Source organism: Strigops habroptila (assembly GCF_004027225.2).
Source record: "Strigops habroptila isolate Jane chromosome 13 unlocalized genomic scaffold, bStrHab1.2.pri S16, whole genome shotgun sequence".
Classification (NCBI taxonomy): Eukaryota; Metazoa; Chordata; class Aves; order Psittaciformes; family Psittacidae; genus Strigops; species Strigops habroptila.
Window position 1 is genome coordinate 11,200,100 of NW_022651054.1, and position 18,724 is coordinate 11,218,823.

General features: G+C 39.2%; 1 protein-coding gene across 1 annotated transcript in view; it reads right to left on the reverse strand.

Annotated features, from left to right (window-relative positions):
• The window catches only part of NF1 (neurofibromin 1), a 75,219-nt gene that overhangs the window by 35,020 nt on the left and 21,475 nt on the right, over positions 1-18,724 (reverse strand). Inside the window, 23 exon segments of the mRNA XM_030472693.1 lie at positions 138-284; positions 402-548; positions 676-773; positions 1,590-1,748; positions 3,666-3,728; positions 7,043-7,178; positions 8,040-8,143; positions 8,404-8,565; positions 9,182-9,393; positions 9,499-9,680; positions 10,245-10,361; positions 10,973-11,056; positions 11,459-11,581; positions 11,952-12,091; positions 12,521-12,961; positions 13,569-13,652; positions 13,767-13,840; positions 14,167-14,413; positions 14,821-14,964; positions 15,379-15,502; positions 16,841-16,920; positions 17,571-17,684; positions 18,270-18,404. Coding sequence (XP_030328553.1) covers positions 138-284; positions 402-548; positions 676-773; positions 1,590-1,748; positions 3,666-3,728; positions 7,043-7,178; positions 8,040-8,143; positions 8,404-8,565; positions 9,182-9,393; positions 9,499-9,680; positions 10,245-10,361; positions 10,973-11,056; positions 11,459-11,581; positions 11,952-12,091; positions 12,521-12,961; positions 13,569-13,652; positions 13,767-13,840; positions 14,167-14,413; positions 14,821-14,964; positions 15,379-15,502; positions 16,841-16,920; positions 17,571-17,684; positions 18,270-18,404 — 3,317 coding nt within the window.

Genomic DNA, 18,724 nt, shown 5'->3' on the forward strand with positions numbered 1-18,724 from the left:
AACCATAAGGGTATCTGCAGACCCTTTTAAGTTCCCCTTCAAAACAAAAGCTGCGATCTTAATAACTACTCATATTGCCTTCCATGCTGAAGTCCAGACACCCACCATGTGTGTTCCCTCCACGATAATCTCATTACCTTGTCATAAACTCTTCAAATTTGGAACTTGTGAGGTTTAAACTGGACCAGTGGGTGTCTGCCACAGGTTTGTGCTCAGGAGGACCCAGGTAGGCAAGAAGAGTCGCCATCTTGTCAAAAGGTCGTCTTCCAACAGCCTTGTGGTCCCTAGAAACAGCATCTTACTTAAAAGTCCTTCTTTATTCACACACACACACACACACACACACACATCTACAGTTGCTTCCATCAGCAACTCCCTTCACCATGTGTGTGAAGTCTCACCTGTTGCTGGAAAGGTACTGGCCGATTTTCTCCTGGTTGTTCCACAGCAGCCGGTGCAAAGCCAGTACGTTGCCATCGCTGATGAAAGACAGGCTGTGATTGACAGTGTCACTCGCTGGGCAGTCAGATGCAATATCAAGGAAGAACCTAGAGTTCAAAACCAGTAATAAACACAAGCATGGAAGGGAAATCTGCCAACAGGAGTCAACGTCAATTAAAAGGCTGTAAGAACATTACACCCAACACTCTCTGTGCAAGTTCCCCAAGGCCTTACCTTCGTGCTGCATCAAAATTGCTTTTTACAAAATCATTAAAAGGCCGCATATGTTCTTCTTTTGTAAACAGGACATGGTTGGCAATACTCTGAAGTATCTACATCATAAAAAGATGGTAAAGAGGTTTAATGTATTAACTGTTGTGGTAGTCAGTGTAACTTCACTGTCAGAAATACTCATTCTAACTTGGTGTGAAAACTCAGGACAAAAAAAAAGACCAATAAGCCAAGTAACTCAAAACATGTTCACTTGCAAAATATTTTCTTTCACATACTATTAAATACTAGAAATTTACTTCCCTGGTTTAACAACCTTATTTGGGATTAGACCAGGAAAATAAATCTCCTTTCAAAGCCACTATTTATTTCATGTTAACTATTTCTTCTGGAAATGGTGCAGACATGCACGAGCAACGCCTATTTAAAGAAAACTGTAATTTCTCAACATTTGAAATGGATGATATGCACAGGCCACAGAATTTGTACTCCACCATTACACCTTTTCTAAAATTTTTACAGGAAACTCCACCAAATGAGATTAAAGATAGCAAAAAATAATTTCCTTGGCACCAGTATGAACTTAATATCTGGCTGCTATTATTCTCGCTGTAACATTGGTTTCTGATTTGAAACAAGGTGAGAAGTTCCAGTGAGGAGCAGAAGGCATTCTGTTACCTTACACATCATTTTCGCAAAGCAGTTTTTTCCATACAGACTGTTCCCCATACTTACACTGCTGTGAGCTGCAACATTAACGCCACCATGTACAAACTCAGTACGAACAATGCACTTTAAATGAACTGGGTGGTTGCTACAAACAACTACGAGTTTACCTACATTGTCTCATACTAGTCAAAGAGCAGAACTTAACCAGGTAGAACAATATGGCCAAATAAAACTATTCATTGATTCACCTTTGACATCAGTTTCAATCCCCTTTCAATTCTCGGTGGAGGCTTTTTATCTAAAATCCCTGCCTCGTAAGGGGAGACGATCGCAGGGTTGATGAACCGGAGGAACATGGCGCTTCCGACCGCTCCGATGCTGTTCTGAGGGAACCGCTGACTAACCACCTATGAAGTTGAGAATTATAAACAATATTTCTGCATTCAGGAAAAGGGAAAGCAAGCTGAGAAAAGCCTCGCGGTAATCCAACTTTTAGCACTCTTCCCACATGGATCAAGCTCAGTACAGTTGCGCAGGACTCTCCTGACTTGACGGGTCTGGATCACAGGACAGGCGGATCGGGGCGATGGGGCACTAAATGGCTTTACTGCAGCTTTCACTCATCCTCCTTGCTAGGGTGAAACTGCTACAATAGCTACTGGACAAAGATAAGGTGTATTTCAGAGTTACAGACCCTTAACTCCAGGACCCTGCCACTGACAGTACAGCAGACAAAATGCTCATACTCAGGCTGCACAGTCTTCCCATCAAATACAGATAATTCTTTTTTATATTAGTGGGTCATTTAGTTGTGTATTTATAATTTCAGTATTGATGCAAGAGCCTCTCCAGCAGTCAGACCCATGCAGTAAAGTTTCAGGAGGAATTTTAAATGTTGGGGAAGGAGATCTTTGTAGAAATACTCTTCAGAACCATCACATCTCAACAGATTTGCCAAAGGAGGAAAGAGATTGAGCCAGAGCTGCACAGCCAGTGTTCTACTCTGCCTATGCATACACTGTCCAACATCACCTAGCAGGAATTTGATAGAAGAACTACAGATTTAAAATATTGTTCTTTGCTACCTAGGAAAAAAAGTAGTCTGAAAATGTTGTAAGAAAAGAGAAATCTCCTTTCTTTTTAGGAAATCAACTATGTATTACTAAGAGGATGGTCTATTCTCTTAGATATCTTTCATTTGACTTTGAAAGTTAAAGATAAGCTCCCTGATAAAAATAAAGTTCTTCAATATACTACATGTGGTTCCATAAAGATTCAACATCTATATGTGTATTTTCTTATGAGTAACAACAGTTAATCAAAACAAGACAGATTCTACCTTTCACAGAACAAAATTAGCAAGTTTTGTATTTTAGGTTATATTGTTTAAGAGGAATAAAAAACTAACCCAATTTTACTGAAACACTTCCAACACATAACTAGTGCAATCTCAAATCATGCTTCTTAAAACAGGTAAAGGCATTAGTATATACATTATATACCAAGAATCACTTTGGTTCCATAGGAACTTCATTCAGTTACCTTGTGATGCAATTACTGAGTATATTCTCTTGTCAAATACTAGTCTGCACACAGATTTTGCATTTAAACATGGTTACTATTCTGCTCAGTTACAGCAAAAAATAAGGGAGCATTTAATAAAAGTCTAAATTTCCATTCTGCCTCTCTTTTATTCATACTTTATATTTTGAGGTCACTGTCGAAAGCTAAGTCTTATCTTTTAATGACACCACTATCACTATCTATGTACCTAAACTCTTTAAACCAGCAAGGTTCTGATCCTGGGAAATCTGCTTTTCTCTGCAAATAAATACAAGCGCTGAATTTTATTGCTCTGTCACAAGGCAAACAAAAGAAAATGTATCAGAAACAAGTCATTTAAAGCTCTTTCCTTTTCAGTAATCCATATGCATTACTTGTTCTTCCCCTGGGAAGCAAGCTGGAGTCAAGTTATCTGCCAGAGTGTTAAAGCAGGCTCAGATTTTCCCCCAAACCAAAGAGAACATTTTTCTTCCACATTTTTTGTAATTTGAAGATGGTGGCAAGGGCAGAAGAACCAGAGTATTAAACACTAAGCAGGAATGTTAAAATGTCTCTTGTTTACTCAAATAGGCACACAGAGAATATTTTAAATGTAACTTAATTCCAGTGTTAATTGAAATGAAAGCTATTTTGTGCCAGAATTAGTAGAATGATTTTACAGTGAGGTCAAATAGACTGAAGTGAAGATGTTCTGAACAAACAGCAAAAGGTTTCCGTTGTGCTTTGAAAGAAATGGCTAAGAAAAAGGTCTCCAAACTTACTGATTTTTTGTTTTCCTTTTTTTCTTTTACGGTAGCTTTATTCAGTAGAGAGTGGCAAGTTGCCTACAGAACAGAGATGAGCACAAACAAGTCACAGCACCAACTACATACAGCAACAAAAAACCAATGTTGACTTGTACATAAATTACACAGTAAAATGTAACAAACATAACCAACAGAAAATGAAATATATAAACTAAAGACTGATGATGGAGTTTTTATTCCACAATTTTATTACATCTTATTTACAAAGCACTAAATACAAAACAAGCAAATGTTGCGTTTCAATCATTTCTACTATTTCTGGCTAGGTTAAACGTCAAACCACATTAATGTGCTCATGGTACACGATATTGGGCATTAAATGGTATATTCAGCTTTCAAATGTATTTCACCATCCCCAAATAGTTTTAATAGGAAAAATAGTAAAACGTTATACCTTTGAAATACATATTACTTTTAAAATAAATTTAGAGTTTTAAATCTTCCCAATGTTTTCTCTGTGTGTCCTTCAATTTAGTGAGATCTGAATCGTCACGGTTATTACTACTTTGATAGCTAAACACTGCCACAAAACACTCTGTGGAAAAAGGAAGAAAAAAGCCAGTGGGGCTACATTAATTTAGTATAGATTTCCAAATCAAGGTATCCAACCAATTCATTGGGGCTTAGTTCTGCATTGCATTTAAATGCAAAGGGACCCACCAAGAAGCATCACATTCTCTCATTATTTCCCACCAGGGTTTGAGCAAAGCTATAGAACACCAGCCCTGGGCACTGCTCCCCTGCACAGAGGTACATTTTGGCCTCTCTGCCTGGTCCCACATCCGCCCTTGCAGCTGTAACAGTGAATTTGCATCCCTAAGCAAGTAACACCTCTATCAATAGACAGCTAGCCATAGTGAGCAGTTTGAGAGCAACAGTTCAAATCACCTTTAGAATACCACATGGAACGGAACTGGAAGAGAATTTCTACAACTTTAGAATGTGACAGAGTAAAAAGAAAAGGGGGGTTGGGGCTGTGAAAGCCAGCCAGGGACAGCTCTGCTGCCAACCCAGCTACATTTAAATAGTTCCAATTTGTGCAGGACCTATTAATATTTAACCACTGGTGCCTCTGCCAAATTTCTGACTTTGTGCAAGCTCTACAGAGCTAGCTGAGCAGTCATATCCATTCTCTATCCATCAGCTACTGCACTGGAAGCAAGTAGAATTTCCCTCTGTTAAGAAAAACCACGTCTGTTTGTGTGGGTTTTATGAAGCAACCAGCACAAATTCTTTGTCTGAGTTACTGGGATCAGGCTTGTTCAGGACCACATAACTCCCCTGAACATACGGCACCTGAGAACGAGCCAGGGCACATCTGTCACAGTAACTATTACATGATGTTCCCAGATGAAAACAGGGCTCTGTTCTGGGAATGGAAACACCCAGTGTAGACCCAATATCCAACTAAATGAACTATTTCCATACTGTTGCTACACTGATTAAAATTAGCTACAAATCATTTATAGAACACACACATTTACTTTAATAATCTAAGTGTAAAAGACACCACAAAATTCAGTGTTATTTAGACTTACACTATTGCTTGGGATGGAACACATTCACCTTATAAAAATGAAGTTACCTTATTAAAATCACCTATTTGGTTCTTAAGGTTAAAAATAGATTAATACCCACAAAAAAAATGAGATTTCAATTGTACTTTCTTTCAGATAAAGGTCAGACTCTTCAAAACTCTGGAATTTGAATGTACAGAATTAACTGCTACACTATTTGTATACAAATATAGCTGTTACTAGAAACAGTAGTATATGCTGAAGCTGAGTATCAGTTAATACCACTTGCATATTTACCAGTAAACCGTCTCTTTCAGGAACAAACTACCCTTGTATCAACAAAAAGCAAAGCAAACAGCTTGATATGCTTCCATAGGAGAACCTCTGGCAACACCACTGGTGAGTACATTGTAGAAATCCCACTTCATGTAGGAATTAAAAATGGTTTGCATAGAAATAATTTCTAGCAATTTATCCCTAAAAGGGAAATAAAGCTGATACATCTCAGTAACAGCATATAAAAGCAATTCTAGGAAAAGATGTTGGGATAAGGTAGCATCAAATAACAGAAGCAACACCCAAGGTTGTGTGTTACATCTTCAGTAACACTCAAATATATTCCCAGCGAAAGTCTGTGAGACTGTGGCCATCTGAACTCAAAGGAAACCAACTTCACCCCTCATTTCCCAGTTTAAAAACAACCAAAACCAAATAAATCCTAAGAAACCAACATCACCCCACACCAACCTGGATACAATCACCATCAGGAAGAGAAACTGATGACTTTAGAAGCCATTTAGACAAGTTACATTGGGCACATCACTTGCACGCCCAGTTCATTCCGACAGCTCATGATAACAACCTAAGGTCCACGACAGTCACCACACACAATTCACTGTTTCTCACTTGCAAGTTCTGAGAATCACAGCAGTTGTATTTATTATTACAGCTTCACTGTAAGAATACAACCAGGCTACCCTGGGTGGAAACTGTTACTGCTCATAATTAGTTCACACAGCTCCGAAAATCTCTTTTCCTTGCTTCACCTCAGGCCTGAGATACAGACTCCATGGCTCTTCACTTAACTGAGACCACTTAACTGAGACCACAGCTCAAACACTCTGCCATGCACAGCTCTCCTCTGAAAGCCCTCCAACAGGACTGGAAGTTGTGTTTCCTATGAGCCCTGAGGGCAGCAGGAGTATCCCCCACTGGCACTTTTAGCAGCGGCTAAATCCATCAGAAACACACAAAGAGCAGACAGACCTGTAAGTGTTCTGGACTCAGCAACCTGCTCCTGAGCTGCTACGGGGAGCAGGAGGAGCGAGACAGAGCAGAGGAATCAGGAATAGAGGCCAGAGGATGGGGCTACTTGAATGAGAGGTGGCCAGAAGGGTACTTCTACAGCAGAACTTACTCTACAGAGGACAGAGCATCACTCGGGAGGGCTTCTTCTCTGTAAGCATCATTCATAAATAGTGCCAGAAACAAGCAAGAAGAGGGTGGTCCCAGCTTGGTAACTTCCCAAGATTTATGTGGCAGGACTGAAGCTTTAGCCACAAGCAGAAGTCAGTCTCTGATACCTGCCTCATTAAAAGAGCACTATAAATACATTTATCTGTCTCTTTCAGGTTCTTGCTCTCATATTTGCCTTAGAATACCTTGGTCCCTATGTTTAGATCCCTGTTATTTAACAAACATCTGAAAATAGTCTTTAACAATGCCACAATGCACCCAGTACCGGCCCAAACTCCAAACTGCTACAACTACAAGAGCAAAGCCCAGGGGCTGGGCAGGCACCCAGTGCCAGCATACCTGGTACAAACAATGGCACACGCTGCGGAGCTGCGGTGGGAACTCAGAAGAAGAGTTAATGATGGCATGAAAAAACTTTTCTGTCATTTGCAACAGACTCCTCTGGTTCTCCTCGAGGCTCTCTGTGGGCTCCAGCCTGAAACAGACCCACACATGTATGGCCAGCAACCAAATCAATGGTACAAGCTGTACTTATGTTTGGTAGTAACTTATTTCCCAGGGTAAACAGGAATCTTTACGATCTTTCACACAGAAGTTTCCATCAGTATTTTAAACCATGTGAGTTACAAACATAAGGTCATTTAAAACTCAGTAATAACCAGGCAGCTGTAAGTGGGATTCTCTCACACTGTTCCATAAGAAGACATGCATACATAATCCCAACTGATAAGTGCATTATCTGTTTGATGATGGTAGGAATTTTACTCTGAAAGGAATTTTTGAAGTAGACACAGATATTTGAGAGTTAACTATTAACAGAAGGCATTGATTTTGGTAAGCTACTTAAAAGACAAATACTTAAAGTTCTTCTAAGAGTTAATTCAAAGCAACAGAGCAACAGCTGCTGAATCTAAGTCTTGAAGTGGCAGAAGAAGAATTAAAGCAAACACACGACACACAACATGCATGCATTCCATCTTGCTTCTGTAATTAACTCAATGACTTAAAGCAGATGCTTTCTGGTACTGCAGGAAATCCCCATATTGCGGCCTACATAAAAGTATGAAGTAGCAAGTAGAAGCAGCCCTGCAAGAGCTCTCTATCTTCCTTACCCACTCAGGGTTTAGAGGACATGCAGCAAAACTCATCCCACTATGTTGGGCAGCTCTGGGTATAAGGACTGCAGATACAATTATGTGTCTGGTAAAGTGAGGAGTGGAAGAGTATGAAAGTATGAGAAAAGTATTTGCAATGAGGAAAAAGGAATCCTATTATATTTCCAGTGACTGGGAATCATGCTTACAAAAACATCTGCTCCCCCCCTTGAATCTCAAACCTTGTTGGATCCACCTCAAAGCTAACATGCTGCCACTCAGAGGATGTGATCACAGTCCTTAATAAAGGCTCCAAAAGCTTCTGCAGATATGTAGCACCATACACCTGTGCAGAAAGAAAATCCAAATGGGTGCCAGATTAACATCACAATTCACAGGAACACTCCAAAATTCTGTGTTAAAAGAGCCTGAAAACACTTGATTTGCTTTGGCATAAGCCAGTTTTCTGTAAAATTGGTGTTTCTATATTATAGTTTCCCTTCTGAAACAGAACTGACCAATCTATACAGTGGTAGTTTTGTGTTCTTGTATTACTAAACTTTTCCCGTTATTGATCTGTAGCAGGAGGAAGATTAGATAACTTACCTTAAAACAGAAAGTCATTATTTTACTGGCTAAGCTGTTTCCTCGGAAGAGTGTCTGCATGGAATCTGCTAGCTCGACTTCCTTTGAAAACATATTCCAGAGGAGCTGGTAGAGCAAGTGCCGGGAATCAAAGAGTGTGACCAGGACACGAGCTAGCTCATCCTTAAAAGAAGCAGTGAGATGTTAACCTGACTAGCAGTGAGCCAGGGCAAGTACAAAACAAAGAACTAAGAGAAAACACCGAGCAGTTTGTACTAATGCATTACATTTGCTATGGAGTCTTGCATATAAATATCAAACTAAGCACAATCTCTCTTTAAATCTCTCCTATGCTATTGCTTGTCTAAAAATCTGCCTCATGATATCCAGTCATGCAAATTCATAATGGTTTGCCCAGACAGATAAGCAGTTACTCTGCTGCATAACAAAGCCCAATTCATCTTGCTAAAATCTAGAGGAGCAAATACAGTTCTGTTTGTCTGCATTACAGCACACACAATCTGTAACAAATTACCAGCTCACACAGATACATTTATTACAATAACTGCGTATAAAATTATTCCTAGGCATTAACTAAAAGTTTACTACCAAAATGCAGCTTATAATCAAGATCTGACAATTAGATTCAGTACACTTCTACAGAAAGGCTGTCTATAATGAATGGCAGGTCTAATCTGTTCAGCAGACTGGTGTTACACACTTAATATTTGCACTATCTTTTATTTCAAGTCTTAATATTTTCAAAAATGTAGGAAATAAAAAGCGTGAATCAACTTACCCACTGAGAACAAGGCACCACATTGGCTAAAGCCATAGCAATAGGAAGCTCTCCCTGATCACCCATCATTGTAACCAGCTCCACCAACCTCTCAAACCGATCTGCTAGCACTGTTTCTGCTAAGGTATCAAATTCTGTTCCCTGCTGCAGAATTTTGGTGAGGACTTCCATAAACGTAGCTCTTGTTTGGAGGTCTTTATGATAGCCCAAGCCTGATCAAAAAAACCCAGAACTACTAAGGAAGATGTAAAAATAAATGAAATACTAATGTCTTCATTATGTATTCATTTATACACAGTTATCTCTAACTACTTTACCTATTGAGTGCATAAGACCACTGTCCACATTTGCATTGAGTAAGTTGGACATAGCAAGGACAGTGCAGTGCCGGAGCGAGGCCAGTCTGCGAGACATCCCGCGTTTCCTGCCTCCTGTCTGTGCACTTTCATCTTCAACTTCACTGCAGTCATTGAGAAGGTTCATGAACAGCGTGAAATACCTAAAGAAAAAAAGCTGGATAAGTAAAACAGATTCTGCAAAGGCAACTGTCTGAACTGATGTGCATACAGGAGCAAATCTGTGATTCTAAATACGCAACAAGCCTTCCCAAAAATCTCCTAACTGCCCCAAGTAATCTTTCTTGTTCAGTGCAAACTTTCAGATTTGAGGTATCCACCAGAAGGCACTGTCCTAACATTTGTATGCAAGTGTTCTCAAACCAAGCGAGTGAACTCCACAGGTGTGCCTTTACAAACACATGTCTTGTAAGAGATTTTAAGTTTCATGATAAAACAGAACACAAAAGCAAGTGGTCCCTCCAGGAATTAAGCATACACCTGCATTAAGCAGAAACAAAACCAAATTTTATCATTATTTTCTAAATGAACTTGTTTGCATAAACCTAGGAGGCAGAGATTTGTAAGATGGGACATACAGGAGGTAATTCCTGTTTGGATAATAAAATGATCTCTGCTATAAGAAAAACCATAGTTTGCAGTAAGTGTCATGTGGTACATGTACTTCAGGTCATTGTATAGAAAAACAGTTCAAAGCCACTATTTACTTAAGAAATAACTGAGATTTTGCTTCCATCAGCTCAACACCATCTCCTTCTTCAGGCTGTAGTGGAAGCCCAGCAAGGAGAGAGACCACTGCTTCCATGCTCGCTTGGTCCAAATCTCTGAAAAAGAGAATTATAAGCAGCTGTGAATCAGTTCAGCAGAATTAGTCTCTCCTCCCACTTGATAATTTCCCCATTCAGTACCAAGTCCCTTTTCCTTAGATATCTAACTGCAGGTGAAAAGAATCTTTGAGAATGAAGTTATTCTAGTAACCTTCTGTCCGTCAGGAAAACAGCTATTAGATTTTGTGGTACAGGTTCAAGCAATGTGTCTCCTAAGGACAAAAACTGCAAACCAAATTTGCCACTGAAAAAAACCCCAGTTAAGTACAAATTCAACACTATCATGTTTGATGATTTTATTCAGAGTGCTACATATGAATATGTAGCTAAATATTCAGTCCTAATGCTAAATCAGAAAGGGTATTAAAAGGAATTAAATAAACTCAATAGTTAAATAATCAAACAGAACCATAAAAACCTTAGTTAAGACTAGGCACTAAATATAATTCTGCTGATGCTCTCCAAAACTTAAGTTTCAGGTTTTTTCTTTTCTTCAAAATTACTACCTCTGAAGGCAGACCACACAAGACAGCTCATCTGTGGATATGAAATGCCACCTGGAACACTGTCAGCTATGTTAGGAACAGTTTAAGTGTATTCTTTCTTACCTTGTCAAGCATTTCACATCCTCATCTGTTGCTTGATTAGATGTTCCCATTACCCAGTCTGTCAAATACTCGACCATTTTGTTCCTGTTACATATAGATACATTGCTTTAGATTTGGAGGAGGTTTGGGTTTGTTTTTAAACAGCCCTTCCCTCAAATACACTTGCTATTGTTGGCATCATTCTTATTATCACAAATCCAGTGTAAATTGAACCACCACACACTGAAGATGAACTGATTTTATCATACCAAGTAACGCTCCAGTCTGTATCTCACATTTTTACATGTGTTTAGTATCCCCACAATCAAAATAACGTTTTAACACAACACCAGGCTCTAAATTATACTGAAGCCAAAGACAGGGGTACCAAACCTATACCAGGAATATGTGAGAATGGTTTTGGTTTATTTTTTTAAACCTATAACCAAGCAAAATCACACTTGTCCACATTACGCTGTCCTAGAAGATACATAATGCAACACCTACCTAAATTTCATTTCTTGGCAAAAGGAAAGGTCATCTCTCCTTTCCATCATTACTTCTACTAACTGACAGAGCTTAGTTTTGATTTGAATTGCATGTACCAGATTTCCAAGCACACGCACATACCTGGAGGGAAAAAAGGCAGAAAGATTAATTCAGTATTTAATGCTACTTCACACTCCAAGGCCCAAACTGCCGATAAATCTCTTCAGCTCCATGCTGGAACCTACAACCTGGCTGACCCAGCAGATGTGCATAATCACTTACCAAGTGTTTGGGCTACCTTTATTCCCTCCCACCCCAAGAAAACCAGGCCCTATATCAACTGAGGACAAGTAACAAATTTCGTCTGGTCAAAGAAGTTTTCTGTTAGCGTAAGACTGGGCAGAAATCTGCCCTTCAGCTGGTTTTCAACCACTACCACCATTGTACAGAAAGGAAACCAGGAATGCTTACAAGAATTACTTTGTACATAAAGGTCAACAGGATTTCTTACCTAACCAGATTTAGCATCATTGTCTCAATACTAGCTTGTCCAAGGTGTTCTGAGCTCCCTTCTGTGTGATTGTCAAGCAAATTCTTCATTATAGCAATAGTTTGCTCTACAAATTGGGTGTTGGTCTCAGTTAACAAAACCTACAGAAAGAAAATGCTGGTCTCAGTTCTTTACACACACACAAAAATAATAAAGGGTACTGAATATACTGCAACATTTCAAAAATCTCATGTACAAGCATTTTTCTAGTTACCACCTAGCCAAAAGAATTCCAATACGTGTCAAGATTAAGTATGTCAATACTATCAGCCGTAACGACTCTGAGAACACTCTCACAGATTCTGTACTCAGAGCTCACTAAGAATTCAAGAATGTTTTCAATTACTCCATGTTAAACATAGCCTGGAATCACAAATACAATAATTAAAACATGCTGCAAAATTCAATCCCAACGCTTGCAGGTCTTTGTACAGAACACCAACAGGTTCCAATGTCAATTACCTAAGTGAAAGACAAGACCGATGCTTTTCACTATGACACAAATGAGAAGGAATAAATCAACACTTTACCTGTCCTTGAGAATCAAAAAACTTGCTGATGGTATTCTTCAGTTTGTTAAACAGCATTGGATAAAGTGCTGGACTCAACTCCAAACCCACCAGATCTTTAATGTTAGTCCGTATCTGCAGCCCCACTTTCTCGTGGTTACAGACCATCAGAGTCAACAACCGATCAATGAACTTGCTGACAGGAGTCTCTGTGTTTCCCTCAGTGGACACCATGGATATCATGGAGCCCTTGCGCTCGTTGACTGGGCCCATGGGTGGGCTGTAGGTGGCCAGTCCTGCATTGCTGCGGTGCTGCAGGCACACTCCTCCCAGGGCACACAGGAACCCCGTCATGTTGATCCACTCCTGAAGAGAGTCTGTGTCAGACAAGTCTATGGAGCCTCCCCCACTAACATGCGACATTCGTCTCTTCACAATTGTCTTATGAAGGCTTTCAGTAACCTGCAAGAGAACGGCTGGAGATGAAATCTCTTCAATTAATTAAAACCCATGGAGAGATATCAGAAGTTTAAAGTATTCCGTAACACATCCTGCATTTACAATTCCAGGTTCAAGAATTTTCTAAGATTTGCCTTTACTGCGACAGCAGGGCAGAGATCTACACAGAGGCACTGCTTACAAAGCAGCTGACAAAGAAAAGGACTGAAGGGGCTGCCTAATCAATGCCTTGCTCTGCACCAGGTTAAAGTGTATTTAAATCATGACAGGCAGTGGCCTATTTAAAACCCTCCAGTTAAAGGGATTCCATCGTTTCTGTAGTAGTATTCCAGAGTTTTCACTATGCTTTGTTTTTGACATCTTTTTAATTTTTGATTATTAAGCTCAGCCTCCACCTCCCTCACAGCAATTCAAGTCAAACCACTTTTTGGTCTCTTGGTAAGCATAGCCAACAACTGATTACCATTATTATTCTGGAATACTTTCATGGAGTTTAAGTCTGCCTACAAAGCTCATTTTCAAGATTAAAATTCAATTCATTAAAATAAGCTAGCTTAAAGAGTTACTGTAAATTTCTAAGGGTTGAACCTATGGAAAAATTCATAGTCACCTGCCCATCTTCCATTTTGGTCTTTGGATAGTTAAGGATTAGTTTTGTAGCTTGTTCCCATTTTGCATGTGTATCCTCCCAGGCCTAAAATAAGATCAAGATTGTATCAAGATTTAACTTCAAGACCACTTGCAGCAACAGTATTTTCTGTTTTCAAAAAAATATGCAAAGAGTACATCAATGCAGAAGGTGGTTTACCTCTGTGTTGCCTGCAGTCGGATGCTCAATGCGCCTCAGTAACGCCATCACTCTCTTCTGCAGAGCTGCTCTCCCTGCAAAGGGACACAGAACATTTAACTAAGACTTCTGAAAACCCACCTCCATCAAATATGAGATCTTTGAAAGTAATTATTATATTAACAGAAGAACATATCCCCTTAAAGCATTCAGAAAAGGATTCTTCTTGTTACACTTTAAAATCCTCATGAACTCAGTCACTCAAGTTCCCTACTCTTTCAAGCAACTCCAATAATTAAAATATTCCAATGAAAACAGGAGCATCAATCAAATCAAGAATCTCAACCTGTTTAAAGCTAAAACACAAGCAATAGTCTCATTATACAGGTACAAAGGTATTTCATTGGCCCATGACTCTCACCTGTTGACATCATATTGCTAACAGATGCGAACTCCATGAAAGTATTGTAGTTTGGCAAAAAGTTATGCACAGAGACTTCATCTACCCCACATCTGATATCTGCCTCCTCACAGAGGTGCCGGAAACAGGACATTGCGACGAGCACTGCCTCGATGTCCGGGCTCCACAAGAACATGTACAAGGCGACTTCCAATTTTGCTTGGGCTTGGCGACAGATGGGAGTTCCGCTGCAGCCTGCTGTGCTTTCCTTGGGAAACAGAATTCCGGATACGGTAATATTGCTTATGAATATGGCAACTTGATTGAAATCCAGCCTTATCCAAGTTCTTTAAAAGTGCTTTTATTCTAGTAAGAACAAGCAATCCTAAACGAGATCAAAGCTCTTATATGCTGTTGCATGAATAAAGTGGCTAAGAACCTGCTCCTTTCATAAGGATAACCACGTACTTTGGAAAATCTACTGGAAAAGAGCACTTTAAAAAACAAAATTAACATTTTTGCTCATAAATAGAACTAGCAGTAAAACTAGGCTTGAGAAGCTTGTGTGTCAAAGGGTATACCTTATCAGAGGCTCGATTTTGTGATCCTTCACAGTACTGCACACAGGGTTTTCTCCCCAAATGTTAAAAAGAATTATTATCATATATTACTTACCATGGAAGAATTCCCTTTCCCTTTCCTGAGGGTAGCTCCTGGAGCACAGCGTATCATCTCTTCATGGTCAAGAGAAATTTGACTAGTTCCACCTCCAGAGACATCGTAAAGGAAGAGGAAGTGGCAGGAACTCCTGTCTGACTGCTGTGAAGAGAGGGAAGAAAAAAAGAATAAATCAATGTATTTTTTTGATAGATTTCAGGAAGGAAAAGCTCTTCAACATTCACACAGTACTTTTCACACTGGTGCTCTCAGGGATTTATAAAGTTACTCATATTAATGTATCTTACAATGATATTTCCCCCCTAAGAAATTATCTGGAGAGTCGTCTTCAGAAAACATCACCTTGAGGTAAGCACAAAATTATGCCTTTGCCTCCTGAAAGCCCTACAGGCTTCTTGGTTTTACTCAACAGAATACATGCTAACATAACGATAATTTAGATGTAATTAAGACTAAAGAAGCCAAGCTCAGGAGTGTTGTACATTTTATTCTATACATCTTGTATCTGATCAGAAAAGCAGGAACTGAGACAGACAAATGTTAACATTTCCTTACTTTGTTTTTTAGAAGGAATTTGTTCCTACAGATGAGAATCTCTCGCAGCCACTTGAGGATTTCTGTACTGCTCAGCATCTGATGACTAGTTAGTTTCTTGCAGATATAAAAAAGCATTTGTGAACTGCAGCAAAATGAAATTCAGCATTAGCTTTATAATCTAGCAACGACATTTGAAGATATTACTACTTATTACATAGAAATAGGCAATTAGCACGAATACCCTATACACATACTAGCATCATCTTTTACAACGTATAATAGATAGAAGGTAGGTGTGTAGCTTAAATGAGAAGCTCCCCTGTGACCCTTCCCACCGCCCAGCTGCCTCTCCAGCTCCCTAGAGGAAGTTAAGCAATTTGGGTACTTGTCAGAAGTCCGGACTCCAGGGCTGCCGCTTCGGAATCCTCCATTTATCCCCAGAACAGATACAGCACAGACAGTGGCAGTACAAGTTTACCTACACTGCTCTGACAACGTGTCTCAACTCTGTTCTGGAAGGAACACATCTAGGGATGTTCCTTCTTCATATCCATTCAGGCCTCACACTCTCTGTTAAAACTGCCAAAGGGTCCAAATTAGTGTCAATTTTAATGGGTTTTTCCCCCAGCCCGAGCAGCACAAACTCATTCCTACTGCTAGGAATTAGTGTCACGAGTTTCAGTTATTGCCCATCTACATAGGGCTCAGCCCCAAATCTATCCCATAACAAGCCCCTTGAGCCACACTCAGCAGTCATGCAGGCCCATTTGCTGATGCTCTAAGAGTTCCTCCTAGACTGTTGTTCCTTTTCTTCTAGCTTAAACACCAACACCAACCCAGATTAGATCACCAAAGTACTATTAATTATTCAGCTCATGCAATTCTTAGAATTGAGCTTCCAGATTCCTAGTTTAGAACTTTGGGTAATTTTGACTTTTTTTGCATTTAATTTCCCTTTATATTCTCCAAGAAATAACTGCAACAGCTGCTGTGAAGTTATAAAAAGACAACTTTAACAAATTAAAGTTCTTTAAATACAAAGGAAAGACAAATGGAGATCACAGGTCAAGACAAACTACCACCTTCTCTAGGTGAGGGCTTCAGAGTCAGCATTAGCAAATCCACACTTACAGAAGCAGCATTAACTCCCTCAGCCCCCAAAGGATAAAACAGTTTAAACAAGTAGTAAACACTTGAATGAGGGGGGAAAAGTCTTTGACTTTTCAAACTAATAATCATTAGGACACCTTAACATCAGGCTGAAGGGTCCTTATGTAAACCAGCAGAATGTTTCTTGTTATATTTTTGTTAAATTCATACAGTACAAGCAAGATACAACTTTTCCATGAATACACGTAACAATTTTGACTGCAGCCTCATGCTGATGTTGCAGAGCTTTCCCCAAACACTCCCAGCTATTTCAAAAGAGAAGACAAATCAAACCAGCTATTCTCTAATTTACAGAAGTTAACTTACATACCTAATTTCCCAGAATGTCTCTATAGGTGCATCAGGATTCCACAAGTCAATGCTGTCTAACTGGTGAAGAACTAGCAAGGCCTAAACTCAAAACAAAGTAGAGTTTCACTTAAAAGGTAGAAATTTACCTTAAAGAAACCTTCTAAAGAATCAAGACTGAGCAGTACAAATTACATAATGGCAGGAATTTTTCCATTTCTAAGCTCCTGTAAATGACTGTTAGGATGTTACTATCCAACATAAACTCCCACAGAGACTTTCACACTGAAAAGGATTATTCTTATACAAGAAATATTCTTGAATTCTACCATTAAACTATCAAGAATATGTATTTCATATATTGATAGTTAGTAGAATACTGACACTATTTGTGGCAGTTCTTGTTGAGGCAGGTTTAACAAAAAAGCCTTAATTACCCACTAAAATTCAACTCTTTATGTAAAGCTTTAATAGCATATAGGTATAGTTAACCCTTTTTTCAGTCTATCTGTGAAAACCTAAAGTATGAAAGATGTCAATGAAGCAGATTCACTATAGTGCACCTTTTAGAATAGGAATCTGAAGAAGCGGGATAATGTAACTGGCACCTCCTGTGGAGCTTTTAGTGTAGGAGACATTTAGAAAAGCATGAGTAGAGACCAAAGTCCAAAACACAGAACTTCAGAGCTCCTGCAAAAGCCTTGATTTGCCTGTGCACTCCTCATCTGGCACAGAGGACATGCCCCCCTTACCTCCATGGCTTCTTGTGCGATATCTGGCATGCTGGACTGCGGAACGAGTTGCACAAGGCCTGTAATTAACTCGGCCGTGCTCCCCTGTGTCTCAGGCCCTTGCTTCCTTGGATTCTAACAGCAACAGGGAAAGAAAGTTTAAGTTGTAAAACTTTCTAATGACCAAACATGTTACTTTTTAATGTGAAAGTTTTTAATGACCGAGCGCTACAGCGGCATTCCTGTAATTAACCAGGTGGATTTCTGGATCTTCAAGAAACTACGTCAATTTTCAGCTGTAAAACCCTGTGCACATCAGATCTTTGACAGAATTGAAATGTTTTTAAATTAAACAATAAAGAGACCTGAGAAAAACAGAAGATCTAACACCACATCTGTCTGTCTATTCAGTGAAATGATGACTAGTTTCCCCCAACCCTTATTTTAGTTTTCTTCTTCTTCTATTCCCCCCACATCCTGCCTCCCCTCCAGAGTTACAGAGCTTTATGCATCCTTTCCTTGTGCTGCTTTGGTTCTGTAACATTTTTTTAGCTTCTTTTTGGTTTTTGTCTTTTTCTTTTCAAAGTACAGAAGCATTAAAATCTGAGAAAAGAACGAGCAGGCAAGTATCCTAAGTGCCAGGTTCGTGTTTTTAATTTTTATTCATATAGTAGCTTCAAAAGTAAATTTTACTATGGATGAGAAGTACGATATACTTACACACAGCAACAGCTTTGGATCGGCATGGATCAGCTTTACCAAGGATAAGAGCAAGAATTTGTAGCTTCTGGTTTCCAGATCAGTAGGTTTTTCTTTAAATTTAAGGCTTGTCATTTTCTCCTTAAATGTAAGACTCTGACAGAAGGAAAACCACAGTCACTGTCAGTAAGGTAGGCTACACAGTAGTTATAATCAGATATCTTAAGTGTATTGCTTTTATAATTTGAAATTCATTAAGAACTTTGAAAGTATCTATAGTCACACAGCTTTCTACTTAAAAATCCCCTTTTACACCTGCATACACTACTATCCCTTTAGCATCTTTACAGTTTCCTTCAGAATTGTTCTAGTGAGCTGCATGTGGGCATAAGAAAAGTTTTGCATAAGACAAACTGTGGCCAAACAAAAAAGGATAAAAGGACCAAAAATATTTACAGGGATTTTCTCTGGTCTAA